The sequence below is a fragment of the Fringilla coelebs genome (assembly GCF_963513975.1).
Source record: "Fringilla coelebs genome assembly, chromosome: 11".
In the NCBI taxonomy this organism is placed as follows: domain Eukaryota; kingdom Metazoa; phylum Chordata; class Aves; order Passeriformes; family Fringillidae; genus Fringilla; species Fringilla coelebs.
Genome location: NC_140037.1, coordinates 18,267,153 through 18,289,100, shown reverse-complemented (window position 1 = coordinate 18,289,100; position 21,948 = coordinate 18,267,153). Strand labels below are relative to the sequence as shown.

Below are 21,948 nucleotides of genomic sequence, written 5' to 3'. Positions count from 1 at the left end.
CTCTCTTACCGGATGCACGGAGTCCAGGACCTTGGTGAGCTGGTAAAACCTCCGGGAGCAGGAGGTGGGGTTCTTCCTCTTGCAGGCAATGATACGGTCAAGTTCCTTGATGTAATTCATGCGAAGCTCGTCGAAGAGCTTCTGGTTCTTCAGGCCATCCACTGGAACTGGGTGGGAGGGGAAGGAAACAGTGAGAGGAGCCCAGAGAGTGACAACAACAGGAGAGCAGGAGGCAGGCTGAAGCAGGGGACATCCCCAGCCTCCTCCTGGGAAGTGGAAGTCCAGGCACAGGAAAAGCACCAGATGCCTCAAGGGTGATGCAGCAGCAGGTGCTGGAGCTCTGTGGAGGGAAGGGTGTGGATACTTACTAATACTGAAGAAGAGGAGAGCCTTCATACAGAGGAACTCCTGGGGTGTGATCTGAAGCCACCCAAATTCCTGGGAGAGGTGCCGCATCCTGATGCACTGGCTGTACATCCTGGATTTGTGCATGCGGTACCTGGCAGGGTGAGACAGGCACGGATGGAGCCCAAAGTGCACGTGTGTGACAGAGGGGACACTCCCTGACCCAGCAAACCCCCTTGCCTGGCACAGCCTGCTGCCAAGGGCCCGAGCTCTGTCCCAGGGGTGCCACATGCAGGAATGGAGCATTTTCCAGAACGCCTGTGTGTGATCCTCACTGGACACAGATGGCTGCAAGGGACTTGCAGCGTTTGTCTGCAGAGCGACTGCAATGATTTCCCAAACATTTCTGTCTGTGAGGGATATGAGGCTGAGTTGGAGCTCCCAGGCAGGTGGGGGTTTGCCTGCTGCTGTGCTTGGTTATTGGGCTCAGGCTCTTCTATCTGAGTGCCAGCAAACCCTCCCCAGCTCTAAGCTGATGGTGCATCAAGGGGAGCCCACCAGGACCTTACAGTACATTTTATCTCTATCTCTGCTCACCCTAGATACCCAACAGAGCTGGAATTCAAACCCCAGAGCAGAAGGGCAGAAATGGAGCAGCCCCTCACCCCACACCAGCTTCTGCTGCTCCATGGCAAGGCTGAGGGAGCAGGCAGAAGGACCCAGAGAGGCATCACAGTGCCCCCACTGCTCCTGGAGGTCACCATGGGTGGTGGCAGTGGGGAGCAGGCTGGGCACAGCCAGGCTGGGCTGGGCAGCTCAGTGTAACTCCTCTAAGTGTAGCTTGTCACCTGGGCTGACCCAAAGTCCAGCACTGGGCTGTTGTTGTTTCATACTTACTCATTGAAGACCAGGTCTGGAGCAAAGTAAAGCATCCTGGAATTGACGTTGGTGAAGGATCTCCACCCCATAGCAAACACCATCAGGCCCATCCAAGAGTATTGGATTATTGACATCTGGTCATCCACATGCAGGTTGCGAAATCCTAATAAACAATGAGGGAGGGATGTTACAAATTATTGTTGGGTTCCTGCATTTTCCATGGCTCTTTCCAGGCAGACTCCAGTTCTCCTGCAGCGCTTCTCTTAGGACAACGTAGTCAATCCACAGCCCAAGCTCAGCCAGCTCATGTCTCAGGACATGAGTTATGACATGGAGCTCCCACCTTGACTGGGAATCAAGGATAGACAAGCACAAACCTGCCCCTGGAAGGGAAGAAAGGGAACTTCAGCGACAAAGAGGGGAGAAAGTCCCATTAGGACTGCACCAATTTAAGTAACTGGATTTTCATGTGATGCTCAGAGCCAGCAGGCAGCCCCTAGGCTTCCCACCATGGTTACAGGTGCTCCGGTTCCTGCCCCATACACACTGCATGGATCTCTTGACTGTGGGAATGAGCATGGAAACCTCAGCTACATTGCAAGAGAAACAAAAATAGCAACTAAATTCAAATTACCATTCCCAGATGGCATCCCAGAGTTAAACCCCAGGCATGCTTACACCACCTCCAACGCTGTTTTTTTCAACATACTTGTAAATAGGCAAATATAATTGAGTTTCAAGGCAATCATGCATTATTTCAATCAAATACTAAAGCAATTTAACAGCTCCAGTGTATAATTACAACTCATTGAGGCAAGATCTCTGTGCTTTGGAGAGCTCTTCAAGGCAAACAAGCTGGATAATGAACCTTGCCCAGATGCCACCCTGGCACAATCGGTGCTGGCCCCAGGGGGCAGCAGGGCAGCAGCAGGCACTGCTATACACTGAGGGGTTGGGCATCAGGTGCAGTTCAGGAGAGTAAAACCCTCTGATAAAGGGGTGGTTATGATAGAAAACACTTCCCACAGCACTCTCCATCAGCACTACTGCAGTGGTAGACTCAGCCCTGGATGCCAGGTGGCTTTGGTGGTGTCTCTGTGGATCTTGATGTGTGGTATAGACAAACCAAAGAGGAAGCAAGATTTGTCCCTGGTTTTACAAGCCAAGTGACTCAAGAATAGCAGAAACAGAACGACTCTGCTACTATGCAGACAAATATCCCATTGGGAGCACCAGTCTAGGGGGCTGCTAAACTCCTGGGAACGTCAGACACCTGACCACAGTTCATCACCAGGGTTTGGCAGAGTGGCAAACTTACTGTGCCTCAGTCTCCTCCTCTGGCTGTATCACCCCCCACATACAAGGAGTGGTGTTCCTCTTTTCTTTGGTGTCCTCTGAGCGGGGCCAGAAAGGAGAAGGCAGCAGGACCTGGCCCCATGCCCCAGTCTCCAGGATGCTGGGAGGTGAGCTGGGTCCTGCTGTGCCCAGACTGAGCTCAGCCCTCTGCAATCCCACTCACTCAGTTCCAGGATTACAAGGTGGAACAGGCAGCATGTCACCAACCTTGCAGTGACGCCTTGCCAGTCCAGCTCAATGAACACATCATTCACCAGGATGCTCCATTTACTGCACCTGCTGACCAGCACCTGGAAAATTCCTGACCCCTATTACCTCTCTGAAGCATCACAAGTATATCACACTAGGCTATCACATGGGCAACCTGGGTGAGTGCCAGGAAAAGCCCTTGGGATTCTTCATTTCTCTTCTGCCATGTTGCTATTTACCCTTTTCATCACTTCAGGTGGGTCCTGGGACAGGGCTGATCCTTGTCTAGAGGGCAGTTCTGCAGGGCTGGCAGACATGGCTTGGAAGTGGAGCAAAACCTCCGTGGAAAGAGAGGGAGAAGAGCAGAACCCTGAGCCCAGACCAGCTACAGCCCTGCCATGGGGGAAGTGCCCTGTGCCCACATGGTATCACTGACCACGGACTATCTGAACCCAGAGTATAAGTTCCAACATATTCCATCACCCCTCAGTTCCTTCTCTCATCATCAGCCCCTCTAGAGACAAGTCCCACGCTGCTACAGGCTGCTTCCCAGGCAGGGGACACACACACTGCCCATGGAGATGGTCCCCCAGGAGCTGTGTGATGGGACAGGGGCTGCAGACCACCCCCTTTGCACTTCCCCAGCAGTGCAGATGGGCTTTGGAACTGGGAGGGGATTTATTTGCTTTCCCTCTCACCTGGCAGAGCTTTTGCCCATTTGACCACGTAGACCAGCTGCCTCTCCCCAAGCTCATTCAGGCTGGTCAGCAGGTTGGAGAAAGAGTCAGGCTGGCTGTTGTCATGGCCAGCACACACCACCCCAGGCTCGATGGCCTCCAGGACGTTGAGGAAGATGGGCTGGCACTCGTAGCCATCAATGCGTGTCATCACCAGCTTGGGAGCTTGCTCCTCCGTTGGGCTGGACGAGCTGGCTCCCTCCATGTCATCCTGTGCCTTCAGGTTACCCAGTTTCTTCAGCTTGCGGGCTGTGGGAAAGATACAGTTTAGTCTAGTACTTAAAAATATGTTAAAAACATGTCAGGGCTTCTTGGCTCCATCATTGTAGTTATGAGGAAAGGGAAAGTGATGACCAGCAGCAGCTCCTCCCTCAGTGGGCACTGCCCAAGGACTGACCTGGCATTGCAGTTCTCGCCTAAGGACAAGAGGAGAGCACACTGTGTGATAAAATCCATTTTGTTGTTAATCTGACATGGAAAAGAACCAACATCATTTATATCTTCTGCAATGACCGGTCTCTAACTCCCACTTAAAAACAGAGAGGAAGATCCAGGGAAGAGAGAGAACAGGTTTTGACTTGACTCAAACTACTGCTACTATGCAATTAAAAAGAGGAGCAACACAAGATGATAAACTCAGCATACAGTCATGTTCCAGGGAGAAAAATCATGGCACTTGCATGTCCAAGTGGGATTGTTCCATCCCAGACCATGGCCGAAGCAGGATGCATCCGAGATAAAAGCTTTCTCCCTGCAAAGCCTGCTGCCCCACAGCCAAGCTCTCCCAAACACACTGCACACATATTACAGAAAACACATTTCAGAAGCCAGCAGGTGGTTCCAGGGCTGTTTCCCTGGAGTCCCCACCCAGGGGGAGTGGACCCGAGCTGGGCAGCCTCACTCTGCTGTGCAGCCTCATGAGCCCCATCAGCAGAGCAGGCAGCTGGCAGGGGGACCAAAGCAGCTGGTGACTGTGCCTGTGCCCAACGTGAAAAGGAGCTTTCCCCACACACCTGGCTCTTAAACCACACCTGCAGCACTCCAGAGGTGTGATACCAGAGGTTTTGGGGAGTCCATGTTCCCCTCATTGATACCAGCATGACATTGCCTAGCACAGGTGACCACCTACTGCCAGCCCTCACTGAATCCAAACCCCAGCTAATTAGAGAACAAAAGCCCATGGCTTCAGCAGGTAATACAACATCAAACCAGTTGTCCTGGGGGTTTTGGCTCCTTCATTATATGATGCTTATCTCAAATTACCTTTCAGCTGTAATTAGAAAAAAAAGCAGTAAAACATAAAAATGTCAAGTCAAAGTGCAGCTCTGGAAATTAATTCCAAATGTTGATTTTTTTTTTGGTACTCTGCTCTCTGTAAAAAGGGACAGGAAAGGATTAATAAAAATAAAGGAGAGCAAGAGGAAAACAGTGCTGCAGCACAGTATGAGGGCCTCTGGCCATCAGCCACTCATTTAATACAGCCTCCTCTCCCTCACCTCCAAAGTCACAGCTCTGCCAAGGCCACCACTAACCCACATCCCCAAGTGCCACAGCCACACATCTGTTAATTCCCCCCAGGGATGGTGACTCCACTTGGGCAGCCTGTGACAGAGTTTGGATTTAGAAATAACCACTGCCCCAGGTCATGTGTGTCAGCAAAGCCAAACCCACATGTACAAAACACACATATGGTTTGCTTTAATTGCTTGGGGTTTTCCCCTTAATATTTAATTATCTAGTATGAAAAGATCCCGACTGAAGTGAGAAGACAGCAAGTACCTACTGCATTGGCTCTGAAACTGCAGCCACAAACCAGACTCCTCTGTGACAATGGGTGATAACTGTGCTATCAGGCAGGCCTTGGGTTTGTGCATTCCAGGAGCACTGAAATACTGACATTACCAGGTGGAGAAAACCTTCAGAGGTAGACTGGCTTCTACTCTGTCACCTCTGCCAAACCCCTTTGTGGTGGTGGCTCCTACTCAGTAGGTAATATAAACAAAAATTTTAAAATTGGAATTAAAGACATCTGCAATGTTTTTACTCTAGGATGAGCTAAGCCGGGTAGAAGTCTACATTGCACTTCTTCAAACCAACGTGGGAGAAACCTTAGGATATGTGACCAATACTGGGATGTTCCTGCTTGGCTGTCAGCAGGGACAAGGGGCCCAGGGAGCCTCGAGGTACAGCTGTAGCACAGCACTGCCCCAAGCCCTGCAAGCTGACCTGGGGGGTCTCTGGGGAACTATTGGATGGATTTGGAAAAAATCTTAAAGGACACAATTATATATCACAATAAAATATTCACCAGTGCGAGAACCCCCAGGAGCACACTCAGCCACGGCCAAAGTGATGCACATTTTAAGCATCTCCCTTACAGACACTTCTGAAGCTCTGAGGAAGGAGCACTCTGGGCTCCAGCACCAATTTTCATCATGCCAGGACTTAGGGAAGTTATGGAGACCTGGAAGAAGCTGCTCTTGCACTGACTACAGTGGAGAGATCCTGCAGCACATGTCAAGCTCAGCTGCCAGTGGGACACTGAGGAGCTGAACAGGACTTGATTTATAACCTGCTGCCCTTTGCTATTTTTATGAACTTCACACCAGGCTTGTGAAAAACCTGAACCTGTCAAGCTATCAGTCTTGTCTGGCACAACAATTTCAGTTGATAATAATAACATTACTGGTTGTGGCAGACACATTTAAGAGGTCTGAGTCAATCAGGTCCACCACATGACTAAATAGAACTTGAAGGATGTAATAGCATATAGTGTTGCTGAATTATTGCAAACCCCCTAGTGACACATCTCAAGGCAATTATTGTGTTGAAGCAACATCAGACAGGTTTGTTTCTTACAAACATTTCTCATTTCTACGTTTACCCCAAAACTAGACTTAACCATTTTTACTCAACCAGCTCATATGGCAATATATGGATGGGAAAATAGGGATGAACATTAAGGATGATCACTGAACAGATGGACTGAGGTCAGCAGACAAGGGCTGATAGGTGTTGGCAAACTGCAGAAGCCACGAGGACACTGAAGATTTGGCAACACATCTTGGAGCAAGTTGGTAAGGAATGTCACTTGGGTAGCTGTGTAGGAGGCAAAAGGGTTATTGAGTCACAGGTGACAAATACCCACTGTGGGGACAGAAAATCAATAAGATTAGGGTTTTTAATCAACAAACCAAGTTGTAATAAAGATCCAATTGCTGTAAGTCAAGGGCAAACCAGACGAAACATCAGGTACAGCCTGATTGTAACACTGATTGTAACTACTGCAATGGCTCTGCAAAAATTGTGTCAAATTCCCCCTGGCTGGAATCAATACCCACTGTGTGGTGAGACATGAGCTCTGCTCTGCCCCCAGCAGCTGAACCTAAATTAGGACTAAGGCCTGAATTAGGCCTCAAGCCTGGATTTTCACAAGCTTTTGGCTGTTACTACAGGAGATTTCTAGCCCTGCTATAAACAAAATTAAAAGAATTACATGTATTTTGAGTTTTTGCTCCAGCCAGGACCCACAGGGTTGCAGCTCGGGTAGCTGCCAGCTCTGGCTGTGTGCACAGAATCTTGGAGTTCCCCACAGGAATAGCCCCTGGCACCTCTCATACTCCCTGGGCTTAGGGCTGGCAGGATCCCTGCAGCTCTGCCCATACCAGGACATTTCCTGGGCTCAGGGCTGGCAGGATCCCTGCAGCATCTTCCCCAGCAGCAGGCACAGGTGCAGTGGGATGGTGGGCACAGGCCAGCACACCAGTAGGACTCAACACACTAAAAGCAGCATTATCACTGGTTTTTTGCTCTTTTTTTTTTTCCTTTTCCCTCTCTACAGTATCTTTTCCCTCTCTATAGAGAGAAGATCCTGCTTAGTGGATACCAGCTTGCAGGTCACTGTGATCTCAATCAATAATGAAGTGCTTCAACACATTGCCATCCTGTTCCAGAGCAGATCCTGCAGAAGGCATTCAGTGTGTCACCTCCCCCTTCTCCTCCTTCTCCTTCTTCTTCTCCTCCTCCCCCACGAGAGCCAGGGATGTACCCCATCAGTGACTGTAATTAACCACCAGTTAAAAACAACTGGTTGGAGCTTGGGAGTGATTTCAACTGCCCTGCCTCCGCTGTGGGAGAGGTTACTGTGGGCAACCACAAGCTTGCCTGTTTGTAACAATTGCCTTTACACCGACATCCAAACCAAATGTAAAATAGACCAGGCAGAACAGGTCAGGGTGACCCAAAGAGCTGAAGAAAAAAGAAGGGAGCGGGGTATCCGTATTAGCATTAATTTTGTCAGTGTGTCCTGCAGAAGAGGGTTATACTGATGTATGTCTTCTCCTACTTATGGAAACTTCACTAGAAGAAAGCACTTAAAAATAAGCTAAGAAAAGGGAGGGAGGACAGCGCTGCCTTTTGGAACCTTTGGGGAGAAATCAAACAAATCCCTCTGCTCCTTGGTGAGTCACAAACCAGAGCCACTTCAGGAACAAGTCCTTCAAGACAGTGTTGTTCAAGACAGCCCAGCAGCTCTGGGGGCTCAGCCCATCCCAGCAATGGGGTCAGGATTTTACCTAAAATGCTGACACACCCAAGCAGTCTGGGCTGCCTCTGTCCCCCTGGGCTGTGCCTGGCACTGCTAGGGCTCCTCTCTGCAGCCCCAGAAGCCCCCTCAAATCAGGGCTTCCCAGCAGGGGCAGGTCTGTCAGCACCCTTTCCCAGGATATTTTCCTCCTCACAGAATCACAGGGTTGGAAGGGACCTTAAAGATCATCCAGTTCCATCCCCAGCCATTGGCAGGGACACTTTCCACTGTCCCAGCTTACTCCAAGCCCTGTCCAAGTTGGATGGGGCAGCCACAGCTCCTCTGGGCACCTGGTGCTAGGGCCTCACCACACAGGGAAGAATCTCATCAAATGAATTCAACAAGGAGACACAGTGATCAACACTAGCTTATAGACTATGAGCAGAAAACCTCAGGTTTTGGATATCAGCACCCTGTTAGTTTTAGTAGGGCTACAGGTTTGGGAACAGAGACAAATTGTAACAAGGACCCTCACCAGGGACACAGGAGCAGCTTCCATCCTGCAAAAGAAAACACTGAGGTTGTAATTTCACCAAGAAATTGCTCCTTTCTGCCTTGGAATAATCCCATCAAAAGAGGGGAGTGCTCTGCTCTGAGGCTCCAGGAGCCAGAACCAACTCACCCTGCTGTTTATATTTTTTTAGATTCACAAGATCTGAAATTGGGGAAAAATATGTTTCCTGAAACACAAACAAAAACTATTGAAATTCCCCATTTTGCTATTAGAATCCTGAAAATGTTTCCTGAGGGTGCATCCATCAGCCTCATTTTCCAGCCACTTACTGACTGTTCATCCCCCAAGTGACACTTGGGGCCCAGGAGGGGACCCCGGCCGTACCTCCGAGCGTCATCCCGGCCTCGTAGCACTTGCGCAGGCGGCAGGAGGGGCAGTTTTTCCGCCGGAACTTGTCGATGGTGCAGTCGTTGCGGCTGGCACAGAGGTACTTCTGTTTGCCTAAAACACCAGAGAGACAGAGCATGGGTGCTGGGTGCCAATGGAGACACAGGCTGGGCTCTTTTGGGATCACCAAGGACAGCCTGGTGAGTTTGGTTCTCGTTTTTTAAATGTCATCCATCCACCCACGTCATCCATTCATCCAATGTCATCCATCCATCAGCCATTGCATGGCTTTTGGGGGTTTTCTCCCAGACCAAACCCCACCATTCGATCCTTCTGCCACAATACTCACCCATCAGTCCCCTCAGATGCTCTACAGACCTTTTTGGGGCTCAATTATTTTTCGTGCAAGCTATTGATACCAGTTGGGTCTGTTGCCTCCAGGTTACAGATATTGGGGCTGGGGAGCAGCAGCTCCCCAGGTGAGTCTGATGCCACCCTGTCCCTTGGGATGTATCTGCAGTCAGCCAGGAGGGAACTGGGAGCAGCAACTCCCTGTAGAGGGGACCTTGTGCAGCCATGGGTTTGGGGGAGGTGCAGGAAATTCAGAAGTTACTTATGGTGAGAGTCACCCTTACCTCAGACTAAGCCTGCACTCGCTCAGAGAGCAGCTCATGCAGCTCCAGGCCACAGCTTTTTTTCACTGCCCCACTTGCCAGACAAGCCAAGAATCATCACTTTTCTTGTCAAGTTTGAACACATTTACTGGATCAGGATTTATCTGGCGTTCTTCAGGCTGCTCCAAACCAAACTGGACTCAGCACACAAAAGAGAGGTGAAGCTTATAGACCCACAGGCAGCCCACATGGGAAACCAGCCCATGGCCCTTATTTATCATCCTTCAAGGGGTTACTTTCTGCATTCCTGTAGGAATAGCCCTTTGGAGTCATCAGGAATCTATGAATAGGATGAGTCTGAATCCAACCCTTTAATATGCCAGTTTTGACATGAGATGCACCAATTTTGGTGCACAGATTTTACAACCTCCACACCTCCCCCATTTCTGCCCTCACTGCTGCTGCCTGAGGCTTTCAAAGGGGTTCCTGGGTCCCCCCGACTTGTGCCTGGCCTCAGTTTTGGCAGGACCAGCTACCACTGTCACCCCCACAGACACCCCTGTCAGGGCTCAGCACCCAGCCCACTCCTCACAGAGCTCAGGGGCTGCACAAACACCCCATGTTTGACCTTCTCAGAACTGTCTTCTTCAAAGTGGATCATCACCCACCCCTGTGCCTCAGTTATCACCTGCATTACTCACCACATCTCACACCTGTTAAATCATTTTAACACTGTCTTCAGAACAGCTCTTCTCACCTTCTCCCTGGCTCATTTCCCATGAGAGGGATACTCAGGCAAGCCTTGATGACACCTAAATCCCTAAGAACCCTAAGGGGAGCACAAACACCATCCTCCCTTTCAGCAGCTCATTGAGGAGGAGGATGAGTAACAAAGAACTTCAGATGAAACTGGGTTACTTGGAGTTATTTTTGTGCCAGGGGCACTGAGCACTGAGGCCACACTCAACCTTCTTAGGTACTCACAAACAGGCGCCCTACTTTCTGGGGAACAGAGAGCTGGAAGGAGATTTGGCTGCCTGAGCCCCCCCAAGGGTGTTCCAGGATCAGGCACAGCTCTTCAGGAGCAGCACCCCATAGCCCCAGTCCCCTGCTCACCCCCAGGATCTGGACAGACCCCAACACATGGGCTCATCCCCGCCCCGCTCTGTCCCCACGGGAGGGAGGTTTGGTAGTGGAGTCCAAGCCTTGCTCCGTGAGGCCACTGTGCTGTTTCCCATCTGCTCCTCAGCAGCATCTCCCAGCTCCAGAACTGCTGAGAAGGGACATGGAGAAGGAGCCTCTCCCATGAGCCAGGAGCAGGCAGAGGGGCCCAGAGGACAAACAGGGCACGCTGGAGGAGGCTGCAGGATGGCAGTGCCGCCCCAGAGCAGCACAGGCTGTGAGCTACAGCCAGCAGCTCTCCCCATGGTCACGGTACAGTGACTGCTGAGATGGCCAGGCCAGCTTCATGGTTCATGGACAGGCTCTTTGGGGCAGGAACCTGCTCTCTGTTGCCTGGTCCTGCACAAGTGAGCTCTGTTTGCTTTGTGCTGTTCTCTTTGTGCCAGTAATGAAAGAGAATCCAACAGCCAGAGCTGGTCATGGTGCTGCTGCTGCTGGGCATGAGAATGAGCTGAGCTCACTTCACCCTAATTCCTGGGGATGCAGAGATTTCTCCTTAACCACCAGGAGAGGAACCACCAGCTCTAAAAGGCAGGTGAACATGGCAGGGTGGCTGGAATGTGCATGAGTTCCTTCCCTCTGAAGTGGAGGGAAGTTCCTTCCCCTCTCACACAGAGAGACCTGTTTCTAATTTCAGGGCAATTCACTCTCTTCATTCCAGAGCAAGGTGAGACAATTGCAATCAGCTGCTCTTTATTTAAAGATAAATGTGCTGTTTTTCCTTCTCCAGAGTTTAACACCGAAACTACTTCTTTGTTTTTCTTTTCTCCCCTGCAAACAACAGAGGTGTTTTCTCATGTCACTCCAAGGCAGAGGCTCTTGCTTTACAAACCTGTACATACAGGTCCAAACCGCACACCCACTCCGGGGTGTTCCCCAGCAGTCCTGCTGAGGACACTGCAGCTGTCACCCAGAGAAGCCCCACCTGCTCTCCTGCCCCCCAGGTCCTGTTTGACATGTGCACAGGTGAGGGGGGAAGTCACACCCAGCACTGTGCTTTCCAGACCACCACAGGCACCCCAAGAGAGCATCTCTGCAGCAGCCCCACCATGGACACACTGCAGTGCCAGTGTTCCCTCTGCTTGGGATGTCCCCCCCACCTTGGGCCCCTCCTGGGCCCCCTCACACCAGGCAGAAGGACACTTCCACCTCCTCCTAGCTCTCCCACTCATCTCCTGGGACCACAGCACACACTGGGAGCCAAGGGGAAGAACTGCTCTCCAGGTCTTCTTGACTAAAAATAATGATTTATGGAGGTGAGTTGCTCAATCCAGAGGAATCATCTAACAGCCTGTTGCCACATGAGCTGTTGTGCCCAGACTAACTTTCTCCTCCAGACAACAAAGTAATCTCTGCAAACATCTGGAGCAAGATATACAACTGCAAATGTGAAAAACCAGTAAATGCCTTTTGGAAGACAGAGATCCTCATATTTCAGGACATATAATGAATTTTAACAGCTGGGGGATAAGGCCAAGCTTTCTGCGAAAGCAACTCCCCTGGGTCTCTTGTAACCATGGAGGCTCCAGAGCTCCCCTGGAAAGCCTCTGGTCTTTGGGGCTGTCACCAGCAGGGCCATGCCCAAGCTGATCCTGTGTGTTTGGTGCTGGCACCCTTCCCATGTGATGCTCCTATTAACTCAGGAGGGCTCAGCCACAAAGCTCCCAGGAGCCAGCATTGAGCCACTCTGAGGAACTACCTCTGCAAAGTCAATTCCTGAATAGCCCTCTGTATCTACCAGATGGTACAGTGAGCATAGGCAAAGCACCCAGAGCTTTCCCTGCGCTCTGGTTGTTCCATCTTTTGCTCTCCCCATGACATTTTAAGGCAAATAGCACCCAAACCGTCATGAGAAACCCACCACTGGAGCACCGTGATGCTGCAGCACCACTGAATCGTCTGCAGACTCAATTTCTTTGCATGTCACATCAGCCTGGGAAGGAGGAGAAACTTTTTTATAACATGGCAAGGATCTTTGCAAACGTTTACTTTAACTTCGTGTCATCTTGAAATCTGGCAGGAAGCTGTTAGGTTGGCCCAGAGACATCTCTCTGGTGTAAGGCTAATCCTCAGCAGGTCAGAACATAGAACACTAATCCATATGGAGAGTGATGGAGGCACTCAGAGCAGCCTGCACAGCAGCCTGGCTGGGCGCCTGCTAGGAAAATTGCCAAATACTGTGTTATTTTTTTCATTTAGCTCTCTGCTATTTAAAGACAGCCCCATCAGGAGCACAGCCCAAAGCATCCCAGTCCTACACTGCCAGGAACGCTGTGTGGAGACAGCTCTGGGCTGGCTAAGGTCACCATCAGATCTCAGAAACCTCAGAGGGACAAGGAAGGGCTGCTTCTCTCCAGGGATATATGCAGAGACACGATGATCCCCCTCCTGGACAGAATGGGAGAGCAGGAGCCCCTGGGCTGCTCACTGACACAGGAGCTGCCTTGTTTGAAGCATTTTCCTGTTTCAGGGACAAGGGTGGCATCACAAGGACTGAACTCCCATGTCTTCAACCCAGCCCAGCCATGCTTACCACACCCAGGGGTGTCCTGCCAGAAGGGAAAAACAACATCTGTGCTGAGCTGGATGAGCTTTTTGCTCAGCAGATGAGGAGGGGGAGCCCTGCTTTGTGGGCAGCAGGGGAGCAGCACCCCAGTGACAGGGCAGCCACCCAGCCCTCTGGACTGTCCCTGCAGGGACTCTGGGGCTGGTGACTGCAAGGGAGGGCTGGCTTGGTCACCAAACGAGGGTGGTGACCCTGCAGGTGAGGCAGCCCCCACCAATCTGTGAGGTGTGCTTCAGGGCTGGCCTGGACACAGCCTGGACATCTTGAGAGAGCCTGTGAATCACAAGAGCCGGCAAAACAAGACAGGACAACATTCCTGTCTTTTCTATTAACTCTTCAGCATCTTTCTGGAAAAAGCAGTTGAACCTGAACTTGTGAAACCCCTCAAATCTGTCAAATATTCCATCAAAGCAGAGGTGACCTGCTCCTGCATAAACCCCTCAGTGTGTCCAAAGGGAAGAAGAATCAGTGTCACAACCTTTTTTTTTTAATCTTTTCCCTTTCTCACCCCTTAGAAGCCAGTGCATGTCTATAAAACCTCCTTAAATATCCCTGCATCCCTGCCAAATAAGTTCACTATTATCTCAGAAGACTATAATAAAAAGGAAATTATATGCCCAGCTATTTCCCTCCCCTCCAAGATGCTGTTTGTGCTTCTGCAGTCACAGCCCTCTGCTGCTCCCTCCACTAAAGGCTGTGGCTTGACACCAGCACCAGAAAGGTAACAGGTTTCTTTTCTCATGAGGAAGCATTTTGATCTACTGCTGTGAAGTCTCCAAGGGCGACCTAAGGTTTTCTGACAGGCATTTTATGGACTTTAAAACATGAGAACGCGCTGAAATATCAGCTTTCAGTAATGCTGCTCAGCTTTAAGAAGGAAGAGATCTGTCTGGAAACTCACCAAAAGTTAGAACAGAAATCACCACCTGCCATCTCTGCATTCAGTACCTATAAAGGAGCACAATTTATTGTCACTTCCCCAAAATAAAGACTTAGCCATGTACCTCAGGGTAGCATGAGATGAAAGCTGACAATTTGGCAGCCCCCTGCACACACATATGGCTCCTCAGGAAAGACAAAGGGCTGCTGCCCAATCCCAACACAGCCAAACGCTCCCAACCCTCTGCCACACTGCGAGGCTGAAGAACCAGGAAGAGACATAATTACCATTTAAATTAATGATATAACACAATCAGGAGAGGGAACAACTCCAGGGCACGTGCCTCAGAGCAGGCCAGGCTGCCCCTCTGCCCCTGGGCACCTCTGGTGCCTGTGACCCACAGGACAGAGCCCCCCTGGTGCCAGGGGAGCAGAGCTCCCACACCCACCCGCAGACACAGGCACTGCAGCGGCACTTCATCTGACTGAGAGCCAAGGCTCCACTTACTATAAATCAACAATAACTTGCTGACTTAAACAAGCATCTGTTATTTACTCTGGCTGCACAAGCCAACCCACTTGGCTTGACACAAAGCTGGTGCACAGCAGAGACAGATCTGCAAATGATTTACTTGGGAGAAATATGCAAAATTTGTTAACTATTATTTGACTGCCCTTTTTGGCAACATTGATGTCCCCTGTGGCACAGCCCCTATTCTTCCCTGAACCAGCACTGACAAGTTGGCTCCTGGCACAGAGGAATGAGGGAAATACGACTCCAACAAGAGGCAGGAAAATGATAATTGATCGAATTGATGTAGAAGCAGCTTTCTGACAACAGCAGGTGAGCACCCCTAGCCTGGGACCTCTGCTCATAGACAGGAGAGGTTGGGCACAGGGGAAGGTCATGGTGAGACAGAAGCTCCATCCTCTTTTTGCTGCCAGCCCTCTCCAGAGGACACCACGGCCAGTGACACCAGCTGCCCACATAAATTGTGTCAGCAAGAAGGAAAAATGATGGCTTGTGTTGGTTCACTTCTCCTGACAGCAAGCCTGATGAGTGACCACAGGCACGTTACATTGCTGGACAGTTCATCTTCCACACCAGAGGCTCTCACTGCTGCCCAAGAACCACAACTCTGAACTGCAGGTAGAAACCAGCCACTGCTGAGGCACAGCCTGAGGAAACAGCTGGGCTGGGTGCTTCTGCTTGCTCATTGCCCAGGAAAGGTGGAACAAAGACCTCGCTGCTGAGAGGGAACATTTGGGCTCACACTTATCCCTGGAGAGCCTGGCACTATGGAATTGGACATGAAGGAGGAGTTGCTTTCTGACAGGCTGGGGAAAAGGATCACAGATCCCAGGGTCAGAGCATGGCTCCTGGTGGACAGAGGGTTGTGCTGTTTCGTGGGCAGTCACAGAAGGGATCCTCTGGAAGGGGTGCAGGAGAGGAAAAGCCTCCCCTGAACACCAGTTGTGCATCTGACACCACAGGTGGGCTGATGGGAGCTTAAAGCACTCTGGAGAGTCAAGAAGAGAAGCAGGAACTGACTGCTCCAGGCTCTCACCAGGTCACTAAAACAATCACAGAACACAGAAACATTTGGGTTGGAAGGGACCTTAAAGACCATCTTGGTCCACACCCCTGCCATGGCAGGGACACCTTCTAAGAGACCAAGTTGCTCAATGCCACTGGAAAGAATTATTTTTTGGCAAACTGGTTTGGCTACTTTTTGAGAACAATCTGTGAAATGAAATTACAAACACCAGAGAGAAAAATCAATTTATCCTTGATTTTCCTCCCTTCCTGGTTTAAGAAATCTGAGAATGCCACCACAGTGGGGCAGTGACCTTCCCTCTCCTGTCCCCATTACCTTCAGCTGCCCGTTTGAAGAACACTTTGCAGCTCCCACACGTCAGGGCTCCATAGTGGCACCCGGAGGCTTCATCTCCACAGATCAGACAGGTCTTCTGAGGTGGGAAGTAATAGTCAATGGGCAGGACATGGTCACGGCCCGGCTCCAGCCTGCAGCATAAACCAGAGAGGACAAGAGAGGGGTCAGCAAATGTGCTCAGGGCACGCCGTGGGGAGCAGGGTCATGACCAACCCAGAAATGCAGGGATGGATCAGCCAAGCAGTGAGCAGCAAGAGGGTGAGCAACAACTGAGCCAAGCCTGGCCCTGACCATGCAGAGACCCTGCTGGGTGCCCCTGCTGACACTGCCCACTGCGTGCAGTGTGTGACAAAGTGTGACAAAGTACAGTGACAGTGACACACAGTGACAGCACAGCCTAGGGACAGAAGGTGACTGAGACTGGCTGCTGCAGTGCTCATGGAATTTTGGCTTCAATAATGAAGCTCATGCACAAAACAAGGCAGAGCACAGCACTGCCAGCCACTTGATGCCACGTCAACCACCAGCACCTGACTCCAACATCTCACCATCTCACACATCCAGATTCTCCTCTCTCAGTTGGTACTGTCCCCTCTCCAACCTGATCTGATCTGTTTGATCAGATCCATGGAGAAACTGCTTTTCCAGAGGGCATGGCAGGAGGAGAGGGACTTATCCAAATCAGGAGCCAACGTGTCCAGGCAGTTTGGGAAGCACCAGCACGTTGAGTTAATTACCAGAACTCATTTATCTGCAACCACTGAATGTGCAATTAGCTTTTAAAAGTCTGCAAGTCACTGCAACTTTTGCGTAAAATTAGATCCCCTTTCATTTTTGGCATTGTTTATTGCTTGCAGGTGAGCTCTGAGAAATCAGGTTACATCAACAGTGAGTGTGACAAAGATGGGACTTCTTGAAAAAACCTTTATAACCAGAAAAGCCCCACTGTCCTCACCTGGGAGCTGTGCAGATCCCACCTCAGTAACTGGAGCAGCAATTTCATCCTCAGTTCTTATGGTAGAAACCTTCGGAGTGATTTCTCATCTCTTTAACAGGAGCAATCAGTGACTGATCTGTAGATGCAGCTCAACCACCCTTCCCCAACCATCTCCATTTCCAAGGTTTTTCTGGAATTACTGAATAAATGGAGGAGACACCGCTGGCTGCACCGTGCCTGCCATAGTCAAATCCTGTTGCAACCAACATGTTCCTTTCTTGTCTTACATGGCATCCCACCTGTCCTGCTGGTGTGATCTCACCACCCATCTCAGGATGCTCCCACATCCCCCCATGTGCTCCGGAGCCCTGGGACTGGGTGAGAGGGGCTGCTGGAGAGCAGACCCTGCTGAGGAATACCAGCAGCACACACAAAAGCCTGGCTAAAAATGTCTTATTTATCCAGTGGGCTTTAGGTTCACACATAACAGGCATCCCTGCTAATGGCCCAACACCTCTTTGCTCCTCTCTGTGCAGTCAGAAATCCAACAGTGCTCATTTCCCTGTTTCAATTAGGCCTCCCCTCTGTCACCCCCCTGCTCAGCACTGTGTGCCATGAGCAGCAGGTGTCGTGACAACAGACACGGGACTCCCAGAGGACCCTGGGGTGTTTTTGAGGATCAATTATCTGAAACTGCAAAGCAGGTTTGAAATCGAGCAGCTTTTGAAACAGCTCTTAAAGAGCTGCTCACGTATGGAGAGATTTGAGCAGGTACAGAAACACCTTCCAGCAGGTGTGCATCGAGACTACCCCATACATGTGCCTCTGCCAGGGACGGGGCTGGGCAGGGCTCCCCACACACCCTCCATGCTCAGTCACCCTTGTCCCCACTGCCACCCGTGGATGGAGACTGGAGGACACTGGCTGACACGGAAGGGGATTCCTGGCCATGGGACAGGCTCCTCCTGGGGTAAGGCTTGGCAGAGTGTGCACCCCAAGGGGCAGGAGATGTTGTTTAGGCAGGTAGGGAGTGGTCCTACCACAGGCCCTGCAGCACCAATGTGGCTCCCTGCCAGCAGCCACTGCCCAGAGCTGAAGCATCTGCCCAGGAATGCCCTTGACTTCAAAACAACGCCACTTTGCCTTTTTTTTTTTATTTTTAGAGAGAGAATTGCAAGAAAAACATAATGTTAAAATGTTCTAGCAACTCAGAATGAGCTATGCTAATGGTTCCCTTAACGATCCATTTTCCAGTTTCCAAGGGACATTTACAGGGTGTTCTCAAAACGTGCAGGTAATACTTAACACAGGCCAATGAGCCAAAGAGCTGCCTGGAGAAGCTGCAGGGCTGGCAGCACTCTGGGCAAAGCCCCAGGTGCCACCTGCCTCAAGCCAGTGCCACAGCCCCTTGCCACCGTTGAGGGCACAGGAGGGACACGAGAGGTGGCACAGCGGCCACCTCACCGCCGGCAGCTCCAAAGCTTTCCTCTGGCTGGAGTCTGTACTCCGTGGGGCTGTGCTGGCCCACAGAGCCACAAGAGTGCTCAGGTCAGACCAAAACAACTGCAGGGGGCTCACAGCTGGCACAAAGTGTGGCAAGTGTCAGCCCCGCTGCAGAGCCCAAAGCAGGGCGATAGCGGCCGGGGCAGACACAACTGGGAGCGGCGGCGGCGGCGGCAGAGCCAGAGCTTCCCCCAAGGCCAAGGTCGTGGCTGTCACAAAGGAGCTTGGTGGCTTTTGGGGGCAGGGAAAAACAACCTCAGTATCTCTTCTACAGCTCTAGGATGAGTTTTACTCTCCTTTCAGAAGGGTTCTGTAAGGAAGTGGAGGATTTGCTGAGCTCCCCTTACACGCAAATATTTCTGGGGAGTAGGAACTATCATGTGATGAAGCATTTGTTTGTCATTAGTTAAATTTCACCAAACAGCCACATTTCACAACACCCCCAGAAAGCCAAGAGCAAGCTCTGGTAAAAGAGGAGCCAACCATTTTCCTGATCCACAAAGGAAGTTTCCATCTTAGCAACCGCTGGCACAGGCTGCTCAAAAGGAGCCTTGGCACAACTGCCCCCTTGCCCATGACTTCCCACCCCTAAAGCAGACCAGGACAATGATGGCAGCTGCCACATACCCCCAGCTCATCCCACACAGGAGCCCCAAAGCAGAATGCCCTGGTCCTAAACTCCCTGAGGAAAGGGGGTTTGCACCTTCCCCATGCTGTATCCAAAACCTGCACATCTGTGATGCTCAGGAGGGTGTTGAGCCAGCACTCACACATGAACTCAGGTGACACAGAACCCTAGCCAGTCATTTCAGGTATTGTCATTTCTGAGACACTCTGATGTTATCGGGGGGAATCTCTGCCTTGAAAACAGCATTACCTGTGCATGACATTCTCTAATGCAGTATTCAATTTAATTGGCTTCCCCTTGGTGCAGCTGTGGTGCTCCTGCCTGGATGCAGTTCTGTGACTCCCATCAAGAGGCCAGACCCATGCTCAGTAAAGGGCATGACTGCCCACTTTGGACACATCCTCGTCTCCCCTTGCACGGTCATTTGGCTGCTGCTGGCTCCAGCCAGAGCTGAGCCAAGCCTGCACTCACAGCCACTACATCACACTGAGCCAGATAAAAAGACCTGCACAGAAACTTTAAAGCATTCATCTGTTAAAATGCTTTCAGCCATTTAATCTATAAACATGCAGCTTTGTACACTGAATTCATGTCCTTTCTGCTAAATAGCCTTGAGTATTTTCTAGTCTGCTCATGCCTTGTTTTTATGTGCGATGGCAGCAGAGGCACGACAGCATCTGAGAGCAGAGCAGGGTGCAGCATGAGCCCCAGGCCTGGTAAACACACACAGGAACAGGATCCTCACCAGATTTAAATAAATATTACCAGATGACAATGGGTTTTCCAAGCATCCCAGCAAGGCAGGATGCCAGGAGGAGCACACCTCAGAGAAAGCAGATGTCCTCCCATCAGCAACTCACAGGAACAGGCTTGGCTCTCCAGCCCTGGCACTGCCTTCAGGCCCAAGGGGCACAAATAGCTTCCACAGGCAGAGCTGCACAAATCCCTTCTTAAATCCCCAAATTAAACTCTGGGCTTTTGTTTTCAAACACTCCGTTTCCTTATTTTGACAGTTTATTTTTCACACGGCGCATCCCCACTGCAGCTGAAGCCCCACCACTCCCAGCCCTTTTCTGTCCTGTGCCCCTCCGTGGTGCATTAAGGCTGCTCCAGGCCTGGAGCTGCATGGACCCAGCCAATGTTTGTCCCTGCACTCAGGGGACAGCCCCAACCTGCCACCTGAGCAGCTGAGGCAGTGCACATAACCCAGCCTGCCAGGGAGTCCCCTCATTTAATGGCCATCCTGGGCTCCCACCTTCCAATCTCCCATAAGAAAGAAGCAGAAAATGAGCTTACAAAGATGGTAGGTTTGCTAGACCTGGAATGCAAAGCCTGGGAGAAGTCACCCTGCAGCTTTTGCACCTCACTGGTGGCCACAGCAGAGGCTGCTGCCCACATTTGGTACAGCTCACACCAAAACTTCTGCCTCAGAGCCTGATGTCCATCCAGAGGCTCAGGGAGCAGCTTAAATAAATCAGCTCAGAGAAGATGGAACACTTGATCCCTCAGACAGAGCAGGTACCTATGAAAAGAGATGGCACAAGGACATTGCAAGGTCCCTTCAGATGGCAACTTACCTGATTATGAAGCAAAAAGGGGACAAAAAAGCGAACAAGGAGCAGCAAGGCTGCAGGCAGGCTGCAGCCCTGAGGAACACTCCCGAGGTCATCCGAGCCCTACACTGTGTCCTCCTGGTGACTGCAGAGTCACCTGGAGTCACCAAGGACAGGACCTTGGCATCCTTGTTGCACAGAGAATCCTACTTATTTTCCAAGGAAACACTCTGTCCTCACTGATATTTATGCAGTTAGTTTAAGCCACACCATAATCTTCCATTTTTCAAATCCATCTCCTCTGCTCACAAAAAGAAAATGTGCCTGTAAAGAAAATCACAAATAATGAGATCCTTGATACATATATTTCATGCTCCAAGAGACACTGCTATCACGCCAGATGCAGGTACAGGCTTACAGCTCCCAGGAAAGTATCCAGGGTACGGACTTGTGGTGCCACATACCAACATCTTCACCTACAGGAGAACGTTTACCTTTCCCTCTTCCAAAATCAAGCACACTGATGCTTACAAAACACTCTGGAAGAGAGGATGAGAGTTCTCAGTGCCTCTTCTCACAGCTGGTGTGCCAGGCAGATCTCCAGAGGAACAGAACATGGTACCAGCATCCAGCCATGGGGCACAGCACCTCAGGTGAACTGGCCATGTGGCCCCCAAGGCCACTATGGTCCCCCAGCACCCCCAGCTAACCACAGCATCTGGTACAGAGCTACCAAGAGAAACCCCAGGCAGAGGATTCCTCCTCAGTGTCTCACAGAACTCCAAATGTATTTGGAATTTAATTTGGCAACAAGGATCAAGTTGTGCTAATGGCCAGAGGTCAGTGGTCGGCTCCCAGCTGGGCTGCTGAGAGATGCCAGGATTCATTCCCAGACTCAGATATTTAAAACACAAAATATTTTCCCCTCTTCCTTTGGCAGTGGAATTATTGCTAAGGAAACCAGTGCTGCAAATTCTGCATTTTTATTTCTCCGCTGTAGGAAGCACAAGGCAAAAACAGTCAGCAAGAAGGGCAGGACCCGGCACGGAAACATGAGGAGACCGCAAATACCACGAATTTGGCACCCAGCTGGGGAGGCACATGGCCCGAGCCAGCACCCTCCCCCGGGCACAGCACGGAGCCCTGGCATGGACGGGCATGGCAGCAACCAGCAGAGCCCCCCACCTCGGGGAGCAGCCCCCTGCACCCCTCTTGCAGCGGGGATCACTGCAGTGGCACTGCAGCGCTGGTCCTACAAC

The 21,948-nt window shown here is 50.9% G+C and overlaps 1 protein-coding gene across 1 annotated transcript in view; it reads right to left on the bottom strand.

Annotated features, from left to right (window-relative positions):
* Positions 1 to 21,948, bottom strand: part of AR (androgen receptor) — a 40,058-nt gene that overhangs the window by 5,744 nt on the left and 12,366 nt on the right. Inside the window, exons 2-7 of the mRNA XM_084213345.1 lie at positions 16,048 to 16,199; positions 8,930 to 9,046; positions 3,468 to 3,755; positions 1,243 to 1,387; positions 369 to 499; positions 10 to 167 (exon numbers count right to left, since the gene is read on the bottom strand). Of these exons, the coding sequence (XP_084069471.1) occupies positions 10 to 167; positions 369 to 499; positions 1,243 to 1,387; positions 3,468 to 3,755; positions 8,930 to 9,046; positions 16,048 to 16,199 (991 nt within the window). The remainder of the gene's footprint in view (positions 1 to 9; positions 168 to 368; positions 500 to 1,242; positions 1,388 to 3,467; positions 3,756 to 8,929; positions 9,047 to 16,047; positions 16,200 to 21,948) is intronic.